At 38.4% G+C, this 16,331-nt stretch overlaps 1 protein-coding gene across 10 annotated transcripts in view; it reads right to left on the bottom strand.

The window, feature by feature from the left end:
• The window catches only part of ubr5 (ubiquitin protein ligase E3 component n-recognin 5), a 44,267-nt gene that overhangs the window by 23,315 nt on the left and 4,621 nt on the right, over nt 1-16,331 (bottom strand). For 3 of the 10 annotated variants that reach the window (XM_053488330.1, XM_053488326.1, XM_053488323.1), the window contains exons 2-12: nt 6,988-7,032; nt 6,767-6,848; nt 6,581-6,657; nt 5,538-5,657; nt 4,795-5,068; nt 4,558-4,717; nt 3,925-4,074; nt 1,963-2,174; nt 1,293-1,409; nt 574-684; nt 272-426 (exon numbers count right to left, since the gene is read on the bottom strand). In XM_053488330.1, coding sequence (XP_053344305.1) covers nt 272-426; nt 574-684; nt 1,293-1,409; nt 1,963-2,174; nt 3,925-4,074; nt 4,558-4,717; nt 4,795-5,068; nt 5,538-5,657; nt 6,581-6,657; nt 6,767-6,848; nt 6,988-7,032 — 1,503 coding nt within the window. Of the gene's footprint in view, nt 1-271; nt 427-573; nt 685-1,292; nt 1,410-1,962; nt 2,175-3,924; nt 4,090-4,557; nt 4,718-4,794; nt 5,069-5,537; nt 5,658-6,580; nt 6,658-6,766; nt 6,849-6,987; nt 7,033-16,331 lie in introns of all 10 variants that reach the window. The other 7 variants (XM_053488322.1, XM_053488321.1, XM_053488320.1 and 4 more) reach the window with 4 other exon arrangements.

Raw genomic sequence — 16,331 nt, forward strand, 5'->3', positions numbered from 1 at the left:
AAAGACAGAACAAAATAACACCTAAGAAAGGAAGAACATCAAAGTAGTAAGGCAAGAAAAGCATGAAAAGGAAAAATGTACAAGAGAAGAAAGTGAAAGAAAAAGTATATAAGTAAAAGTAAAGGACAAACACAGGAAGGTGGAACAGGAAAAGTACAATTTCCCAAACAGAAAAAACTATGTAAAATAAATAAAAATATATATAAGATGAATGAGAACAATGGGAAAAGAAGGAATATTTGACGAGTGTGAGGGTGGCGCAAGAACGTACCACCAGTAGAGGCTGGTCTCGAGCTGGGCGCAGGTGTACAGAGAGCAGCAGTGCAGAGACACGATGCGTTCACCCTGCAGCTCCGGGAAGGTCTGAGCCCCGTGTTCCAGCTTACACGCTACTGAACTCAGCGTGTCATCCACCCACGTCGCCACCTGCACACGCAACACGTAATTAAATACATTCTTTTCTTAAAAGAGAACTGATTTATCATGCTTTACTCCACTGCAAAGTATTTGCAGTATTTCGTTGAAAAAAAAAAAATAAAAAAAAAAAATAATAATAATAATAATAACCCTGACCTTGTTGGACTCGGTAGCCACCGTGGCCCGAATACTGTTAGCAGACAAGAGCGTGATCTTCTCATTGCTCAGGCCGAGAAAGGACACGCGAGGGTGATGGACTGAAGGATTCTGGAAAAGATGATGAATGTAAACATGATTGTAAAATTCTAAACTGTAATCAGATTCAACACTAAAGAAGATTGACATCAGAATATTGAAATTTCCTAGCAACGCAGGGGGCGAGATCATAAAATTTAAGCGGTGCATCCAGATCATGTTTGTTAAATCTTTGACATTCTTTAAAAGCAGACATCTGTTTAGATACCTGTGCACTTTTATTTATTTATTTTTTAGCAGAAAAGCAAAAGAGAATGTCAAGTGGGGGAAAAAAAATACATTAAATATACAAGATATACAGAATGCTTTCAGCTGAGAATTTTAACTATAAAAATGGTGTTATTCACTGTATTTTGTGACCGTATTTTCTGTGCTGTTATTAAGCTTATAATTACCTATCGCATGAATCAAAAACTGACATTTAATTATTTGCCATTTCCATTTTTCTCTTGCTATAAGAAGTACTGTACCACTTCTTCTTTAATACACTGGAACAGCCTTCTCTACTGTCAGCTGCAGAGGAATAATTTATCGGCGCATTCCCGAGCGGTGTGTGGTTCAAGATGTCCTAAATAGGCTCTTTGACGGAGCTCGACTAGCCTCTGCTGTGTAGCTCTTACTTGTGAGTTTCTGTATGGTTCTGGTTCGTTCCACTTCCACTGGTAGAGTTCACCCTTGGAGCTGATGGCCACGAGCTCGGAGAACATTGCCCCGATGCTTACAAACCTCACGCCGTCCTGTGGGTGTGGGAAGAAAAGGTGACATCATTAGTTACCTAGTAAGTCCTTCGTCAGATCATATCCATATGATCTATACGTCATAAAACAAGTCGAATAACACCTTAGAACAAAAATAGTTTTGTTAATGAGAAGTATTTACATAATGTACCAATTAATATCCTGCATATTGCATGCTTAAAAAAAATACAAATAAAATACTCAATAAAAGTCATGTGCACACACGCAAATATAGATAAATTGGTCTAATAAATGTGCAGCATGCTAACAGTACATCATAGTACATTTTTTTTTTTTTTTTTTTTTTACAACCTCACATCTGCAGGAAGAATGATATTAAATGTTATATAACGCTGCAGTGGCAGAGAGAAGTAGGACTGAGAGAGAAAACTAAAGGCAGTGACAAAGAACGACTGTCGATCCAGTTCTAATAATCTTACCATGCGTTAACATTTACATTATACATCATCCATCCAACAAACCTGTCGGACCATATTTAATTAAAAACAAGTCTGGTATCAGAAATAGTTCAGGTTGCAGGGTCATGTCCCACCTTATCAGGCCACCACTGCAGCTCCTCTCCCAAAGACACGGGGCTCTGCAAGGGGACGCTCTTCTTGTCCAGGCTGGGTTCTCCGTCCCGGCTGGTCGAGCCGCGTTCTGCATCGAAGGACGCACCGTCCAGCCAACGCCTCTCGCGGAGCCTTAGCACAGACTCACGCTCGCGCATCAGTTCGTTTTCGCGCTCTAGGGGAAGAAGGAGAACTGGTATGCAATAGGGTCACACCAGTGGGATACACATAAGCCACTCTCTGGGAAAGACCCTTGTAATGAAACAGATTGATAAAACTTTTTTGCACTAATTAACGACAAAAGGCATTTGAAATAAATAAATGTAAATAAATCAGGAGCGTAATTTCCGGACAATAATCTTGCACCTTTTCTGTGCTACTTCAACATTTCATATACTAGACATTTTGCATCTAAACAAACAAATACTGTATATGTCTATATGATTAAGGTTTAAAAACATTTGCAGTGTTAACACTAAAACTCACACAGTGAATTAAGGCTTAATCAAAAACTCTATCATGTATAGGTGATATTGCTGTACAAGTCACTGCATGTGCTAGGGCTAAAGTGCGCATCTTGCAATCCGGAAATTACAGTCAATTAAATAAAAAAAAATTTAAAAGCACATTATTGTCCTTTTATTTTTGCCAAATTTCATCAACAGTAAAATCTGCAAATATTTTACTGCCTCACTCCAGCCAGAACCACTTTTACGATTAAGGCCGAATCTTTTTTTTTTTTTTTTTTTTTTTTTTTTTAAAGAACACCAATTCCAGGAATCTTTCTAGTTGTACAATGGCAACTCAGACAGTGGGAACCGTCCTGGCTTGGAGTTGGAGGTGTCCAGTGGAGACTGACGGACATTTCTAGAGACTTCAGGCTGCAGGTTCTCTCGCAGCAGGGCCTTTCTCAGAGGGCTCATTAGGGGAAATGTCTGGGACCATGCAGCGAAAATGGACGACAAACACAAACACACACAGTCGGGTAGACACGTGCTGGTAAAGGAAACGGAACCCTTTGTCAAACTTTTTATATCACAGCGCTCCTGATTGATTTCGATTCGTCAGATGCTAATTTCTTAACAGCATCATCTGACAGTGGTGCTGTCTTATGATTTAAATTAACCTGGAGGATGTTGAGCTGTTTTTTTGTTTCATCAAGAGAGACACTGTTGAGAGAACGACTGTTTACACTGGTCTAACGAAAGCAACCGTTTTTTTGGGGGGGGCCAAGAGACGACTGTTTTAGCTGCTATAATCCAAGCAATTCCAGAAAATATCTTGTTTTGCAGATGTTTCCATGTTTCCGCCATTTTTAAACGTTAACCGTAAACTGTCATTCTTTGAAGAACAATCGCGGTGGTATGAAAGCTAAAAAAAAAAAAAAAAACGTTTTAAGACGTGCCTTGATTCGGAAACGAATCGTCTTTGTGTCGGATCACATTTTCTATAATGGGATGCTCTTAAGTGTTTTATTTTTTTAACTACTGTACTGAGCCCAAAGAAATTCTGCACATTTTTGCACACATTAAATCCAGAACCTCCAGGAAGATTTCTACACATAATGGCTTTCAGTCTTTCTTGCCAATGTTTATATGATGGTTTAATTCTTGAAAATATATCTGTCTACCTACCTACAAACCTCTTTCCCGCCATCATGTACAACGGTCAAAAAAAGGTAACGATTATAATATCCTTGTTAAATATCACAATAGACTGAACAACTGACTATCAGCACATGCCTACAGACAGATTTCCATGAGGTTATAAATCGAGATTTTCCAGACCTCCAAAAAAAAAAAAAAAAAAAAAAAAAAAAAACACAGACGACAACCATGGTTTGCAGATTTTGGTTTGTCTTTTAATTTCGATCCACTAACAATCACATGTAGACTTGTACACAATCACGTCACTGTGAAAACTGTTTGCGTTTTGCCCATTACCTCGTGAAGAGCCAAGGCGTGACAGCGACGAGCGCCGGAAGGACGGGTAGCCGAAGTAGCTGATGTCCTCTGAGAACATGGCGTCTGCGTCGATGATGACGCTGGGGTGTGCTGAGTGAATGTCGGCATCCAGCAGCGACATCAGGTCTTCTGTAAGAGAGCGCACTGATTACAGTTTGACTTAAACACACCGTCCAATACACTCAAGTATTTCCTACATATTAAAAAAAGGTTTTAATCCTCTTATTATACAAATTTCCTGGTATTCAAATGTTAAATGCACAAATTTATACCACAGTCCTGCTAGATCCTCTATTCTGACCGCTCAGAAGGTTTTTCAAACCTGCAGGCCACATCATGGGGTTGTCTATGATTGCACTTATCCTCACACACACTTGTATAACTTATTATGAAAGATATGTTTATGTAACAATTTTGAAAGGTCATAGCAACAGTCAGAAATAAATCTGTTCCTGTACAATAGGAAATCGCGATCTGAATCGCTCACAGACGCCCATGATTAGTGAACATGATAATTTTCGTTGATCCTGAATGAGCGGTGAAGGTTTCTGCCGCATTACATTCTCAAGGGGGCAGTTTAAATACGAAAGGTGGTTAATTGAGAGGCTTCACCTCCAGGTAGGTAGGATTCGCTGGCCGTGTCATCGCCGTCGTCCCCATCTTCGTCGTCTCGGCTCAGCAGGTTGTTCACGGCCAGGTTGACGTCTAGGTTGGTGCGCTGCAGCTCGCGGATGATGACGCTCCTCGATTTCCCTTGCAGGACCACTTGGGCCTAAGACAATTTAAAAAAAATTATTTATGTATGACCTGATACATTTTTGGATCTGTGCGCGTACGTGTGTGTGTTACCTGAGAGATGAGCTCCTCAGGAATGACGGATGCCGGTATGACGGGTTGCGGCTGGCTCCCCAGCAGTCCTGACCCTCGGTCCCGGCCCGTGCGGATCACGCGTGTCTGTCTCCGCGAATCGCGGGCTGCGGCACTTGATCTACCAGAAGACGCTCCTCCGCCTCCGCTAGCCCCTCCGCCTCCTCCACTGTTACTCCCGCCTCCTCCGGTCCCTCCACCCCCACTGCCCCCGCTGGCTCCACCTCCTCCACCTACTCCTGAACTCCAGCGGCTCCTGTAGAGGAACATGCACACATTCACATACACAGATGCAAGCGTACACAAACACAAAAAAAGGTAATAAACCATGCACAACCCTGGGAGCTTAAATATCTGCCTCCATATATGAATTTAATGGGGAAGGGGCCAGCTTGTTAATTATTTTCACAGTATACTTAAAAAAAACAATATTTAGGAACATTTTTACGTTATTGTACCCAACAATTATTTTCCCAGTTTATAGTGATTTACTTTTTTTTTTTTTTTTTTAACAAACAAAAAAAGAAGGACCACATATGTTCTTGTGGACTTAATGTTTTATGATTTATTTATATGCCCAAGAGTAGTTTTTTCACCTGATTAATGTGTTGGAATGAAGTTTATCATCATTTCAAAGCCTGAAATAACACAAAAGGGGGAGGAAAAAAAAAACCTTCAGGATTTCCCTGCCAAGGCTTTTGAATGCCTCACTTCCAGCCACTTACCCAAGGGTGTTGCCTGCCAGTCGGCCCAAAGTGTCAGAACCAGACAGGAACCAGGGCGGATCACTAGTCCTACCTGGCCTGGAGGTCCTTCCTGTCCCTGAGCCACTGCTCAACTTTGAACTGGAAACAAAAGACCGGAGATTACAGTTACAAAAATTGCAGCCCCAACTTTTCGGGACTATTAAATACAGCCAGGTCATGCCAGGCATTGATATATTAATTTCTTATCAAAGTCTTAAATATAGCGAGGGGAGGAAGAGTTCAAGGGCTAAATAGCATGGCAACACCCTTGGATATGTCAAAACTGACTGCAAGTCATAAATTAATTAATTAAAAAAAAATTTAAAAGAAAAGAAAAATGGCTGTTAGGTGCTGGGACAGAGATCTGCTCTTAATAATGATTAGTAAAGATTTTGGTACTTTTAAGTTTAGGGGTTATTTAAAGTGGCGAGGGAAAGAAGAAAGAAAAGATGCAATAGCCTGGACTTTTCAATGGAAAGCAATGACTAAATTATATTTAAAAAATTATTTTTAAAAGCCAGCAGCATTTTGCAACCCAAAGCAAAGCAATGCCGTTTTATTTTAGAGCAGCAAAGCAATAACACCATGCACTGAAAAGAGAGGAGGGGGGGAAAAAAGATTCAAAGGGGACAGATTATCTTCTCCCTCATGTCTCCTTCCTAAATCCAATGGCTTCCCTTGACACCTCTGTTCAAAATCGTCTAATACCCTTACTCCAAAAAATTTTTTACACTGTGGCAAAAAGCATGAAGAACAGTCCCAATTCTATTTTTTTTTTTAAATAAGTCAACATGCTTAAAACATACCGCTAACGTATTGCTTAGCAAACCATCTAATTTTTTTAATCATTATAAGAAATACTGCCTTAAAACTGTCAAGAAAATGCAGTGTGTTTATTGTGGAAAACCTGACTCCAAAAGCAACAAACTGAAAATCGACAGGACCTCCCCAAAAAAGCGCAATTACATCCAGAACAAGCCACTCGTAAAAGCTCCAATTTGAAAACGTGATTAGAGTCTCACCCATCGTTTCCGTCCGGCTTGCCCAGTTCCAGGCGATCTGGCTGCACGGCGAAGCTTATCCTGCAGATCCGTCCGTCCTGAAAACAGAGCACGGCGTCATTTCCTGCAGCTTCTAAAGCGATTATAGCTGATAAAAATCTGAGCTTGCGCGAAAAGACAAGACGAAGTACAACACCGAGCCATTACCTCAAGCAGGAAGCCAGCGTGGTTTGGTCCGACTACGCACTGCTTAAGCGTGGCCTGCTCCAGCAAGTTAAGCTGTGGGTGACTGCAAAACAAAGACAAAGGTTAGAGGTTAGATCAGAACAACAAAATAAATAAAAATTTAATAAATAAAGTGGTTCATGTACACCACTTTTAGCTTTCCTGTGAGTTTAGCTAATGGTGTAGTGTTTCAAACTTCTCACCTGTTACAGTTGTATTTGTTAAGTTTTTCGGACACTTCGCGAAGCCTGTAGTGAGAAACGGTAATAAAGGATTAGCCGTCTTTGTTTTTCGTAATCAAGCACGTTTTTGGTGAAGAAAAGGCTGATATACACATCTCATGTAAAAAATTGTAACTTAAAACTAACAAAAAAAAAAAACAAAAAAAAAAAAAAACAACCACCAGACGAGAATGTTGTTTTCCCTGTTGCTTCACATTCAGCATTTGCATACTGGAACATTAATGGACTTTATATTTTATGATGCAATAATGTTTACCTCTGTTAATTTCAACAACGAGGTTTACTAATTAACCACTCGGCTCCCTGTTACCTAAAAAAAGAAAAATGGCGCAAAACCAGTCTGAGCACAAACTAATCGTATCATTTAGATTAACTTAAACACCTCGTCTGTTATACTGAACTTCCAGACAGTTCGACTGAAGATCAATGCCTGCAATCTGATCATCACCCAAATGAGGATGGGTTCCCTGTTGAGTCTGGTTCCACTCAAGGTTTCTTCCTCCTGCTATCTCAGGGAGTTTTTTCCCAGCCACCATCACCTTCGACTTGCTCATTGGGTACAATTTGATCATTGAAATTTGTAAACATTTACTTACGCATTTCTCTAAGATTCTGAAAAGCTGCTTTGGTACAATGACGAATCAACGGATTGTGAGATTAAATTCATCATTTGTGATTCGATTCAAACAGAATCGTTGTGTTTTTTAATACAGAATTGAGTCATACTTTTCTAATTATTTAGATAAACGTACAAAATATTAACTGGTCTTAAATTGACAAATTTCATAAAATACAGAGTGTCCCAAAAACAATTTTACATCATATCGTAATCTAACAAAATATCTTAAGATGTGTAGAAGCTAAGTTTAATGTTCCACTTCCTTTTTTTTTTGCCTTTTCTTCCAGTAATAATGACAAATGTGCTGTTGAAATGGCTCCCACCTTTACCTGAATTGACACCTTTTTTTTTTTTTGGTGGGGCTGTATGTGAAAGGACTGGTCTTCATCCCCCCTCAATCAACAAAGAACTCAAGCAGGTGATCATTGAGCCGCTGGAGAAATGGTACGCAGGATATACTACAGCGTGTTTACCAGGAGTGGACTACCAACTTGATGTGTGTCATGTCTTAGACACATTTGTGAAGTCGGTTATAAAATCTATATATCCGTTCTAATCTATATTTCACTGACATGTAGGTACTCAGATAGTCATATTTCAGGGCCCCCGGGTGACGCAGTGGAAGAGTGCTTGCCCTGTCATCTAAAAATCGGGAGTAACCTCTGGGACCGGAGGTCTAGAGAGAATTGATTGGCCGAGCCCCTCTCAGAGGGAGGGATAAGAGATACTTAGTGCTCCCACATTAATTATGGCTCTACAGCCAGGGGGGTCGGTGAGCTCACGCAAGCGAAAGGAGCAGTGTGTTACACCGCCCCCAATAGGCGCCTTTATGTGGAAGTGCCCCTATTTCGATATACATTTCAAATTATGTCAGTTTTTTGGGACACCATGTATGTCACAACTTTTGCCAAATTTTCCATCTTTTGTAAATACTCGCTTTTTTGAAGAGCATCGCTTTTTCTGCTTTTTAGTTTGTTATTAAGCTTATTGCTGCCATACTATCACCTACTGGACCGTAGTGTTGAGTAGAAGATCAAGACAAATCAGATAGGAAACTTTAGTGCTATTGAACTAAAAATTTCAATCTTCAAGATACCTTTATTTTAGTCCCATTTTACAGCATCAATCATTTTAAACAAGGTAACCCTCTTCACCATTTAAATAACATACAGACATACTAGAGTCTGTAATAGTAAACAAATTACAATAAATTACAATAAATTCAAGTTTGATGTCAATAAACACCATTTTACTTTTTGTCCTTATGCTGTTCAAATCCTTATTAGGGTTCATTTTATTCTAACCATATTGATCTTTTTAAAAAATCTAAGGTTTTATTAAATAGTTACAGTCAGATAGTTACAGTCTGATCCCTCAATAACATCAACACCACCACTGTATTTAGCATCTTTAGCGCATCATTAAAATTATAACTGATTTCTTTTTAATTCAAAGATCAATAATGTTAAGTTATGAAAAATAAAATCCTTAGCAAAATAGACATGATATGAGATAAAATGCCTTTCTGAGAGACCCTGTCCCCACTGACTGGTTCTGACAGACAGGAGTGAAACCCAATGGGACCCTTCACTGTTGTGAGCCATCTGCCATTGATTATAAGTTACTGTTGAGTTACTGAACACTCTAGAGACCGATCACAGGAGATCAGCAGTTTCTCAAACACACAAACCAGATTATCCGGCACCAACAACCACGTCACAGTTAAAAACCACAGAGATCGCCACTTGCAAAAATGAAGGGAACTTAAGACACAGCCTAAAGACATTACAATGTTGTTTCCATTTACCAGTTCAACTATGTATTATGTAATGAATAATTATTTAAAGATCTATTTGGATGAATTTCTTTTTTAATATGTAAACACAACATATTTTAAAAACATTATATGCACCATTTGCTACTGGTGATGACACAGTTACTAGTTTCACACAGTTCCAACCAATAATCTTTGATAGTAAATAGTAATGGGGGAAAAACGTTTCATTCATGCAGCGAGATTTTTTTAGGTGTATTTTAATCAATACATGTTTGCATGCAAGATGGTAAAATGTTGCAGTTCCTCTATAATCCTACAGGTGGTGTGCTGTAAAAAATTCACGCACATCGCAGCATCAGTTTGTTTAGAATTGTAATGAATATAAAAATATATACATGATATAAAAATGTATATAGAATCAGGGCATTTCTAAAGATGGTGATATTTAAAAAAAAAAAATTAAACCGGTATCATGAATTAATATTGTATCGAGCGGGATATTAGGGATCAAACGTGTTATATTATTTAACCAAAGCCAACACTGGTACACTGACTAGCGGATGAGTCGTGTCTATTTTCTTTCTCAGACAGAAAACTGTATAGAGTCATCTGTCTATATGCTGCTAAGAAAGCCCGAGCTGTTTATCGGGTTATGCCATTTGTGTTAGAGATGGGAATCATCCCGGGTGCACAGAACACAATATTTTCTTCTTATAACATTCAAATTTAGTAACCAATCATGCTAATAATTGCCCAGCACTAGTCAGACTTTATTAACTCTGAGCACAGTGCACACGGTACAGAACGGTACAACCTGTGCTGAACAGCACTATATGATTATATGTACCTTTACACCCATACTATACTTGTAAAAGTTAAGTTAGTTTTAAAGTACGCAAAACAGAAAGTATCATCAGGGCTTAGTTTGTGCAGCTTTTATTTTTAGGTATTATATAGGGCGAACTGAACACAAAAAATGTTTTATCCAGTTTTGTGATTTGAGTCACATGACTCAATGATTGGCTGAATCCATATGGCACGAGGGTGGAGGAGGTGCACGTGCCGGCCTTACATACGGAGAAGGAAAAGTAAAAGCTACGCCTCGAAATGCAAACATAACGAAGCATGTCTTTTGCATTACTTTGTGCTGTGATGCATCTCAGTGCTTAAAAGCTTGCGAAGCTTCCTAAATCGCGTCCTGTGCTGCATCAAAATGTGTAGTCTCCCCGTGTAGGCTGCACATTCGGACAGCATTCATGGTCAAGGTTAACGGTCCAAAGCTGCTTGTGATTTTTTTTTTTTTTTTAATAATAAGGTGAAAGGGCGTAAAGTACAAGCCATTTTTTCTTAACTTGTTCCTAAACTCCACCTATTGATAACCTTGGACATTAAGTTGCATCCCGGTGTTTCCCACAGGTCTGAAATATAACGTTAGCGAGCGTAACGGGCCGGCATTATCTGTCGGCACAAAAAAAAACAAATACACATGATCTTTAACGCAATATTTTGACTTATGTGATACTTCTAATCATTTCACATTTCGGAGGTCCAACCTTCCATCTGTCCTATCTGTTAAGAGTAAGACCAAATATTTAAAAAAAAATAATAATAAAACAAAATAATAAACACTCTCTAGTTTATTAGAAGTAAAAGCATTAGTAGTGTGACATATCCTTTATGCACATAAATAAAAAAATAATTTTAAAGAGATGGTTGTTGACCAAAAAAAGGCATACAAATTTTAAATAATAATACAACATTGCACATTTTGTATTTTTTCGATGACATTCCCACATTCCAACAGCAATAAAACTTAAACATTTTTGTAGCAAAAATGAAACTTTACGTGACATATCTGAAAACCCAAATGCACAGTTTGATGTTTGAAATCTCCCCTTTAAACACACAGATGATTTCTGTATAAGCAGTTTAAAAAAAATAAATAAATAAATAAATAAATAAAAAGATCCCATTCACTGTGCGAAACTTTGTTTCTTATTCAATTTACGACAGCAGGCATCTGCTGCATTTATTACTTCTCGGTACTCTGCTCTCACTCCATCAGAATAAACATGCACATAATAAGATAGAAATGGCATGAGAGGAACCGGTCCACCACTAGATAATTGACAGCTGATGCCGCCGTTATACTACATTATACCAAACACACTACCTCTCAAAAAAATGGGCTTTAAAAAAAGAAATCCATAAACGCCTTATATTTAATGCTTTAAAGGCTGTATAACAACAGCTGATGGCATTTAGCTTTACTTTTTTTATTATTATAATTATTATTATTTTGCAATACGCCAACAACATGCAATGTTAAATCAATTACAACTGTTGCCGTTGGTGTTAAGATCACTAAAAATGCATTCATTTGTGTTTGACACACAAGACATTAATCCTATTGACAGAGCACTGACGTCTTGCGTTAACCCATGTATACTTCATCGCTAAGCGGCACGTGCAATATTTTAGAAGAAAAAGATGCTTGTTAGATCGCCCCATTTGGCAGAAACCCGAACCGTTATTCCCCTGCGAGCCCTCCTTAAGCCTGAGAGTTTAATTTCCAGCATTTGGTATTGTCTTTTTGCGGGTCGCATGGGAAAACGAACCTCCCTCCCAGTCGTCCTTTAAACACACAGCGCAAGGAGTCTCCTTGGAAACGAGTCAAACTGGAGGAGTAACAACTCTGATTAAGCCTCCGAGGACCTGAACGAGCTCCAGCAACAATGCAGCTCGACATCAAACCCCAGCACCACCCCACGCACAACACCCCCACCCCAAACACACAAGCTGGAGGGGAAGAAAGACTAGTCAGTAATAAAGCTCTAACCGGTGGGGGGAAAAACATGCACTTGAGTTAACATTTTAAAAGAGCTGAGTGTGTATTCCTGGGTCATTCTTCACAGTTCACAGGGATAAGGAACAGGTCTGAGAGCTCTGAGCGCTTGTAAACAGCTTCTGAAGAAAACTTACACTTTACAAGACAGTCTCAAGAGTAGTCCTGCTGTTAAAACTCAGATAATATCAGATGGGGTGAGAGAAATTGTTGCTCAATGTTGACTAAAGCAGCTACAATAATTTCACTCTGTTTTAAAAACATGAGTAATAAGTTAAACTGCACACATTTGATGGACTGACTCGATCAGAGGCCCAACCATATGCCAAGGTAATCAGTAGCACACGGCATACGTCTAAGAGATCAGACAAAACAGCACATGACAAGGCGATCAGACACTGTAAGCTAAGATGCCGGGTTAATCGGACCAATCTATAATAAGCAGGAAACGAAAACACACACTGAGACAAACACCATCAGACATCAAGACAAAGGTTCCACAACAAAACAGGACCTACGCCAGGGCGATCAGACACATGCTGAGATGCAGAGATAAACGAAAATCCAGAGATACAATAGACAGACAGATAGAAATGCAAAGAAAGTAAGACAGAAACATAGGCTCCTTGTTGTCGCCCCATAATCTCTGAGACAGTTAAAACAAGGTACTGAACCATGTAAGTCAGCTTTTGGATGCTTTCGGGAAGTTAACTTTACAACTCCGTGCATGCGAGATATAGGAAGTAACAGAGAATGAATGTTAGATTGCAATTACAGAACTGAGCAGGAAAACGTTTATTTTGACTATTTTTAAGAATCAAAGCAAATACGTATGTGCAGGCAGGCCAAAAAAAAAAAGTCAAGAAAAAAAATGAGAAAAGAAAAAAAACATTAAGCCATGTCTGTTTGTGAAGTAACCAATCTTGCTAATCACATCAATACACAGAGTAATATTTATTCACATCAGTTAGTTATTAAAAATATCATTATTTAATATTTTTTGCAAACAAACTTAAATAATTAACTTAAATTAATTTTGTCCCACTACACGCTGTGAGTGGTTTAGAGCGCACCACCTGCTGGATTCAAGTGCAATGCAAATATAAATAAAATTCTTTAAATACAATAGAATTTCTTGAAAATAATTAAATTGACCCAATTTGTTTTGAAAAAAAAATTATTCTAATAGTAATCATGATTGTTAAATTGTTTTAAAACTGTATTATGCATTATTATTGAACTATTTGTACATCATATCTGTATTCAACTGACATGTGGCTCAGAGTCGCCAATTTACTAATGACGGGAATCGCCAGTTCATCAGTATTAAAATTGCGATTCATGATTTTATAAATATCCCGATTTGATATTACATTTTTTCTCAAACTTTTTTAAATTTTAAACCCTTAAATGAAGCCCGCTCCTAATAACAGCACATATCTCTTTCGTCTGGCATTTGCAAACTATTTAATTCGACCACACTGGATAAAAAGGTTTAAATAATTCAGAGTTTCCCACCTCTACGATTATTAAAGAGACAGAGATGTTTTACCACCTCAAACGTCTTAAAAGTCTCAAACTTGTGTTTGAGTAACGAGTGGGTTTAAGAATTGCATACAGAGTTTGGAGGAAAAGGGCAGATCGGAGGCTTTGAACTTGTGATTTCTGATTAATTCAATTCCAAGTACCTAGCGAAACATCTAGCGAATTCGTCAAATCAACCCTGTTTGTCCAACCTTCTTTGGTTTAAACTCACTTTAGACTAAAAGCAAGTGAATGATTGCCTCGTGTGAATGACTTCTCCATTTCACTGCTTTGTTTCTTGAAACCTATCGATAATACTTCATAAAGAATTATTTGGCTAAGTAATAAGTTAAGAAATAAATCGCAGCTTCTTTTTTTTTTTTTTTTACACACATTTTTAAAATTCCACCTATTTTATTATACTTACCTCGCGATCCATAGAGGATTTTAAACAAATTTGGAAATTAATTTATAAATAATACAGTAAACATAATTATACCACAAGTATGTTTTTCATCCAGAAACAAAAACTTTTAACGTTAGTCAGCAGCCCAGATCCTACAGCAGCCCTTCTGCAACAGCTATGCGATGTGAGAAGAGCAGCTCACTTTGCAAATCCACATCGTCGCCAAGCTCCCTGAGATTTTATCTGCTCCATCGCCTCTGAATCAGTATCTGGCATCAAACCCAAACAGCTGTCCTGTCCTGCGCAGTGAAGTGACTCGCAGCTGCGCATGAATACTGGGAAGCACCTCACTTCCTGCGATATCAAGGCTAGAAAATCTCCTGGAAGAGTAGTCGGCTTTCCAAGAAGGCCATCTGACGGACACCTTTGTCTATATCAGGTCATTATGATCCATTGAGGATCTCTGATGGACAAAACTGAACAAAACTTAAAATTCCATCATTATTGTACATGTTCTTGCAGGTTGATTTAAAATCGCTTCATTAAACCTGCAGCTGGAAATATTGCTCAATATCACCATAACGTTCGTTTATAACCACTAAAAATGTCTAAATTGCCCTTGATAATTAGGGTTGCAAATTATGACCTTGCTTACATCACCTAATAAAACCAGTATCATTTGTTTAAATTTCTTACCCACACATGTCAAAGTTTTGCTATTTTAGTACAGAATTCTCAATAGCTCCATGAGTTCCAGGTAGTTTTGGTCTTTTTAAAGCTATTGCAAAGCGAATGTAATCATTGGTGTGCGCATGGGTTACGTTCAGACTGTAGTTAGTAAGAACCAATAATAAGCTTCAACCAAATGTTCCTAAGCTTCGAATGTCCCACCAGGGAGTACTTACAGGTCTCCTCTGATAAATCATAAAACATATCCAGGTAGGGAACACCAATATCTTGGATACCTTCAAGCAGAAACGAATCACTCTCCGGTTTATATGTACGAGTATCGTCTTTATAATGTTAACGAATTTTGAACTGATGAACTCTGATACGTAGTAACGTTGCGTTTAGCTGCAAAATTATGTGGCGGGGTCACTTTTGAACACAACAGTATTAGCGATCCATCTGTTCAACTGAAATATTGCCTGGATTAAATCTAGAGACGTGGCAATCGATCAGCCAGCAATGATGATCAGACTGTTGATCAGCCGATTACTCTCAGATGTAACCAATTCTATGCCGAGAAAAGCATTTTTAACGAGTACAGCTGGTTCAACTTCGTTAGAGAAGTTGAAAATATGAATAAACAAAAAGATTATTAATATCTTAACTATCAGTAAAATTATATTCACTGATGGCTTCAACTATATCAAAAAGATTTACACTATATCAAGTTGCGCTTTGCCCACAATTTTCATCTTCAGCTCTGACCAGAAACCTAGAGACAAAGTCCTGTAACCTTGCACAGTTATGAAGAAAACTTGCAACTAGTGCATCCAGGACTGGGCGATATCGAAAAAGATTTTATTACAAAAAAAGCTTCAGCTGTTGATAGATAATTAGTGATCTTTTTAATGAGCTATTACAAAGTCATGTTTTTTTTTAAAGGTTTAATTAAGCCCCTTTTTTTTAATCAAGACACACAAGGGTGGAGAGTTACTCACTTTAAATTAAAATAAATAAGGATCTTAACTTGCGTTATGTTAAATAAAGAAAGCAAGCAAAATCAACTGGTATACTGACCTAACGTTAATATGATACAATAAACATTAGGAATATAAAGTCTTTAATTCTGCAACTTGGAATGACTCCCCTACTCAATTTATATGCGACTATGCTCTCTGATCTGATTAATTTTAATATCCTCGGGTCCTGCGTGTCCTCGGGGATATTTTGGCCCTTGAACACGTCCCCTTCATTTTCAGGTGAAAGAAGAGTGCATCTGAAGGACCCTTTAAAATGTGACAGCCTATGCTGTAATCAGCCTCCTCATTACAGGATGTGGGCCCTGATCTGAGATCTGAGCTCTCCTAATGCATTGCTCTTACATGGCCAACTGAGAAAGCGTCGATCGCACTATTTATCGTTATATCGCTCGGGCCTAGGTACATCTCTAGTTACAGCCATATAA

The sequence above is a fragment of the Clarias gariepinus genome, chromosome 26 (assembly GCF_024256425.1).
Source record: "Clarias gariepinus isolate MV-2021 ecotype Netherlands chromosome 26, CGAR_prim_01v2, whole genome shotgun sequence".
In the NCBI taxonomy this organism is placed as follows: Eukaryota; Metazoa; Chordata; class Actinopteri; order Siluriformes; family Clariidae; genus Clarias; species Clarias gariepinus.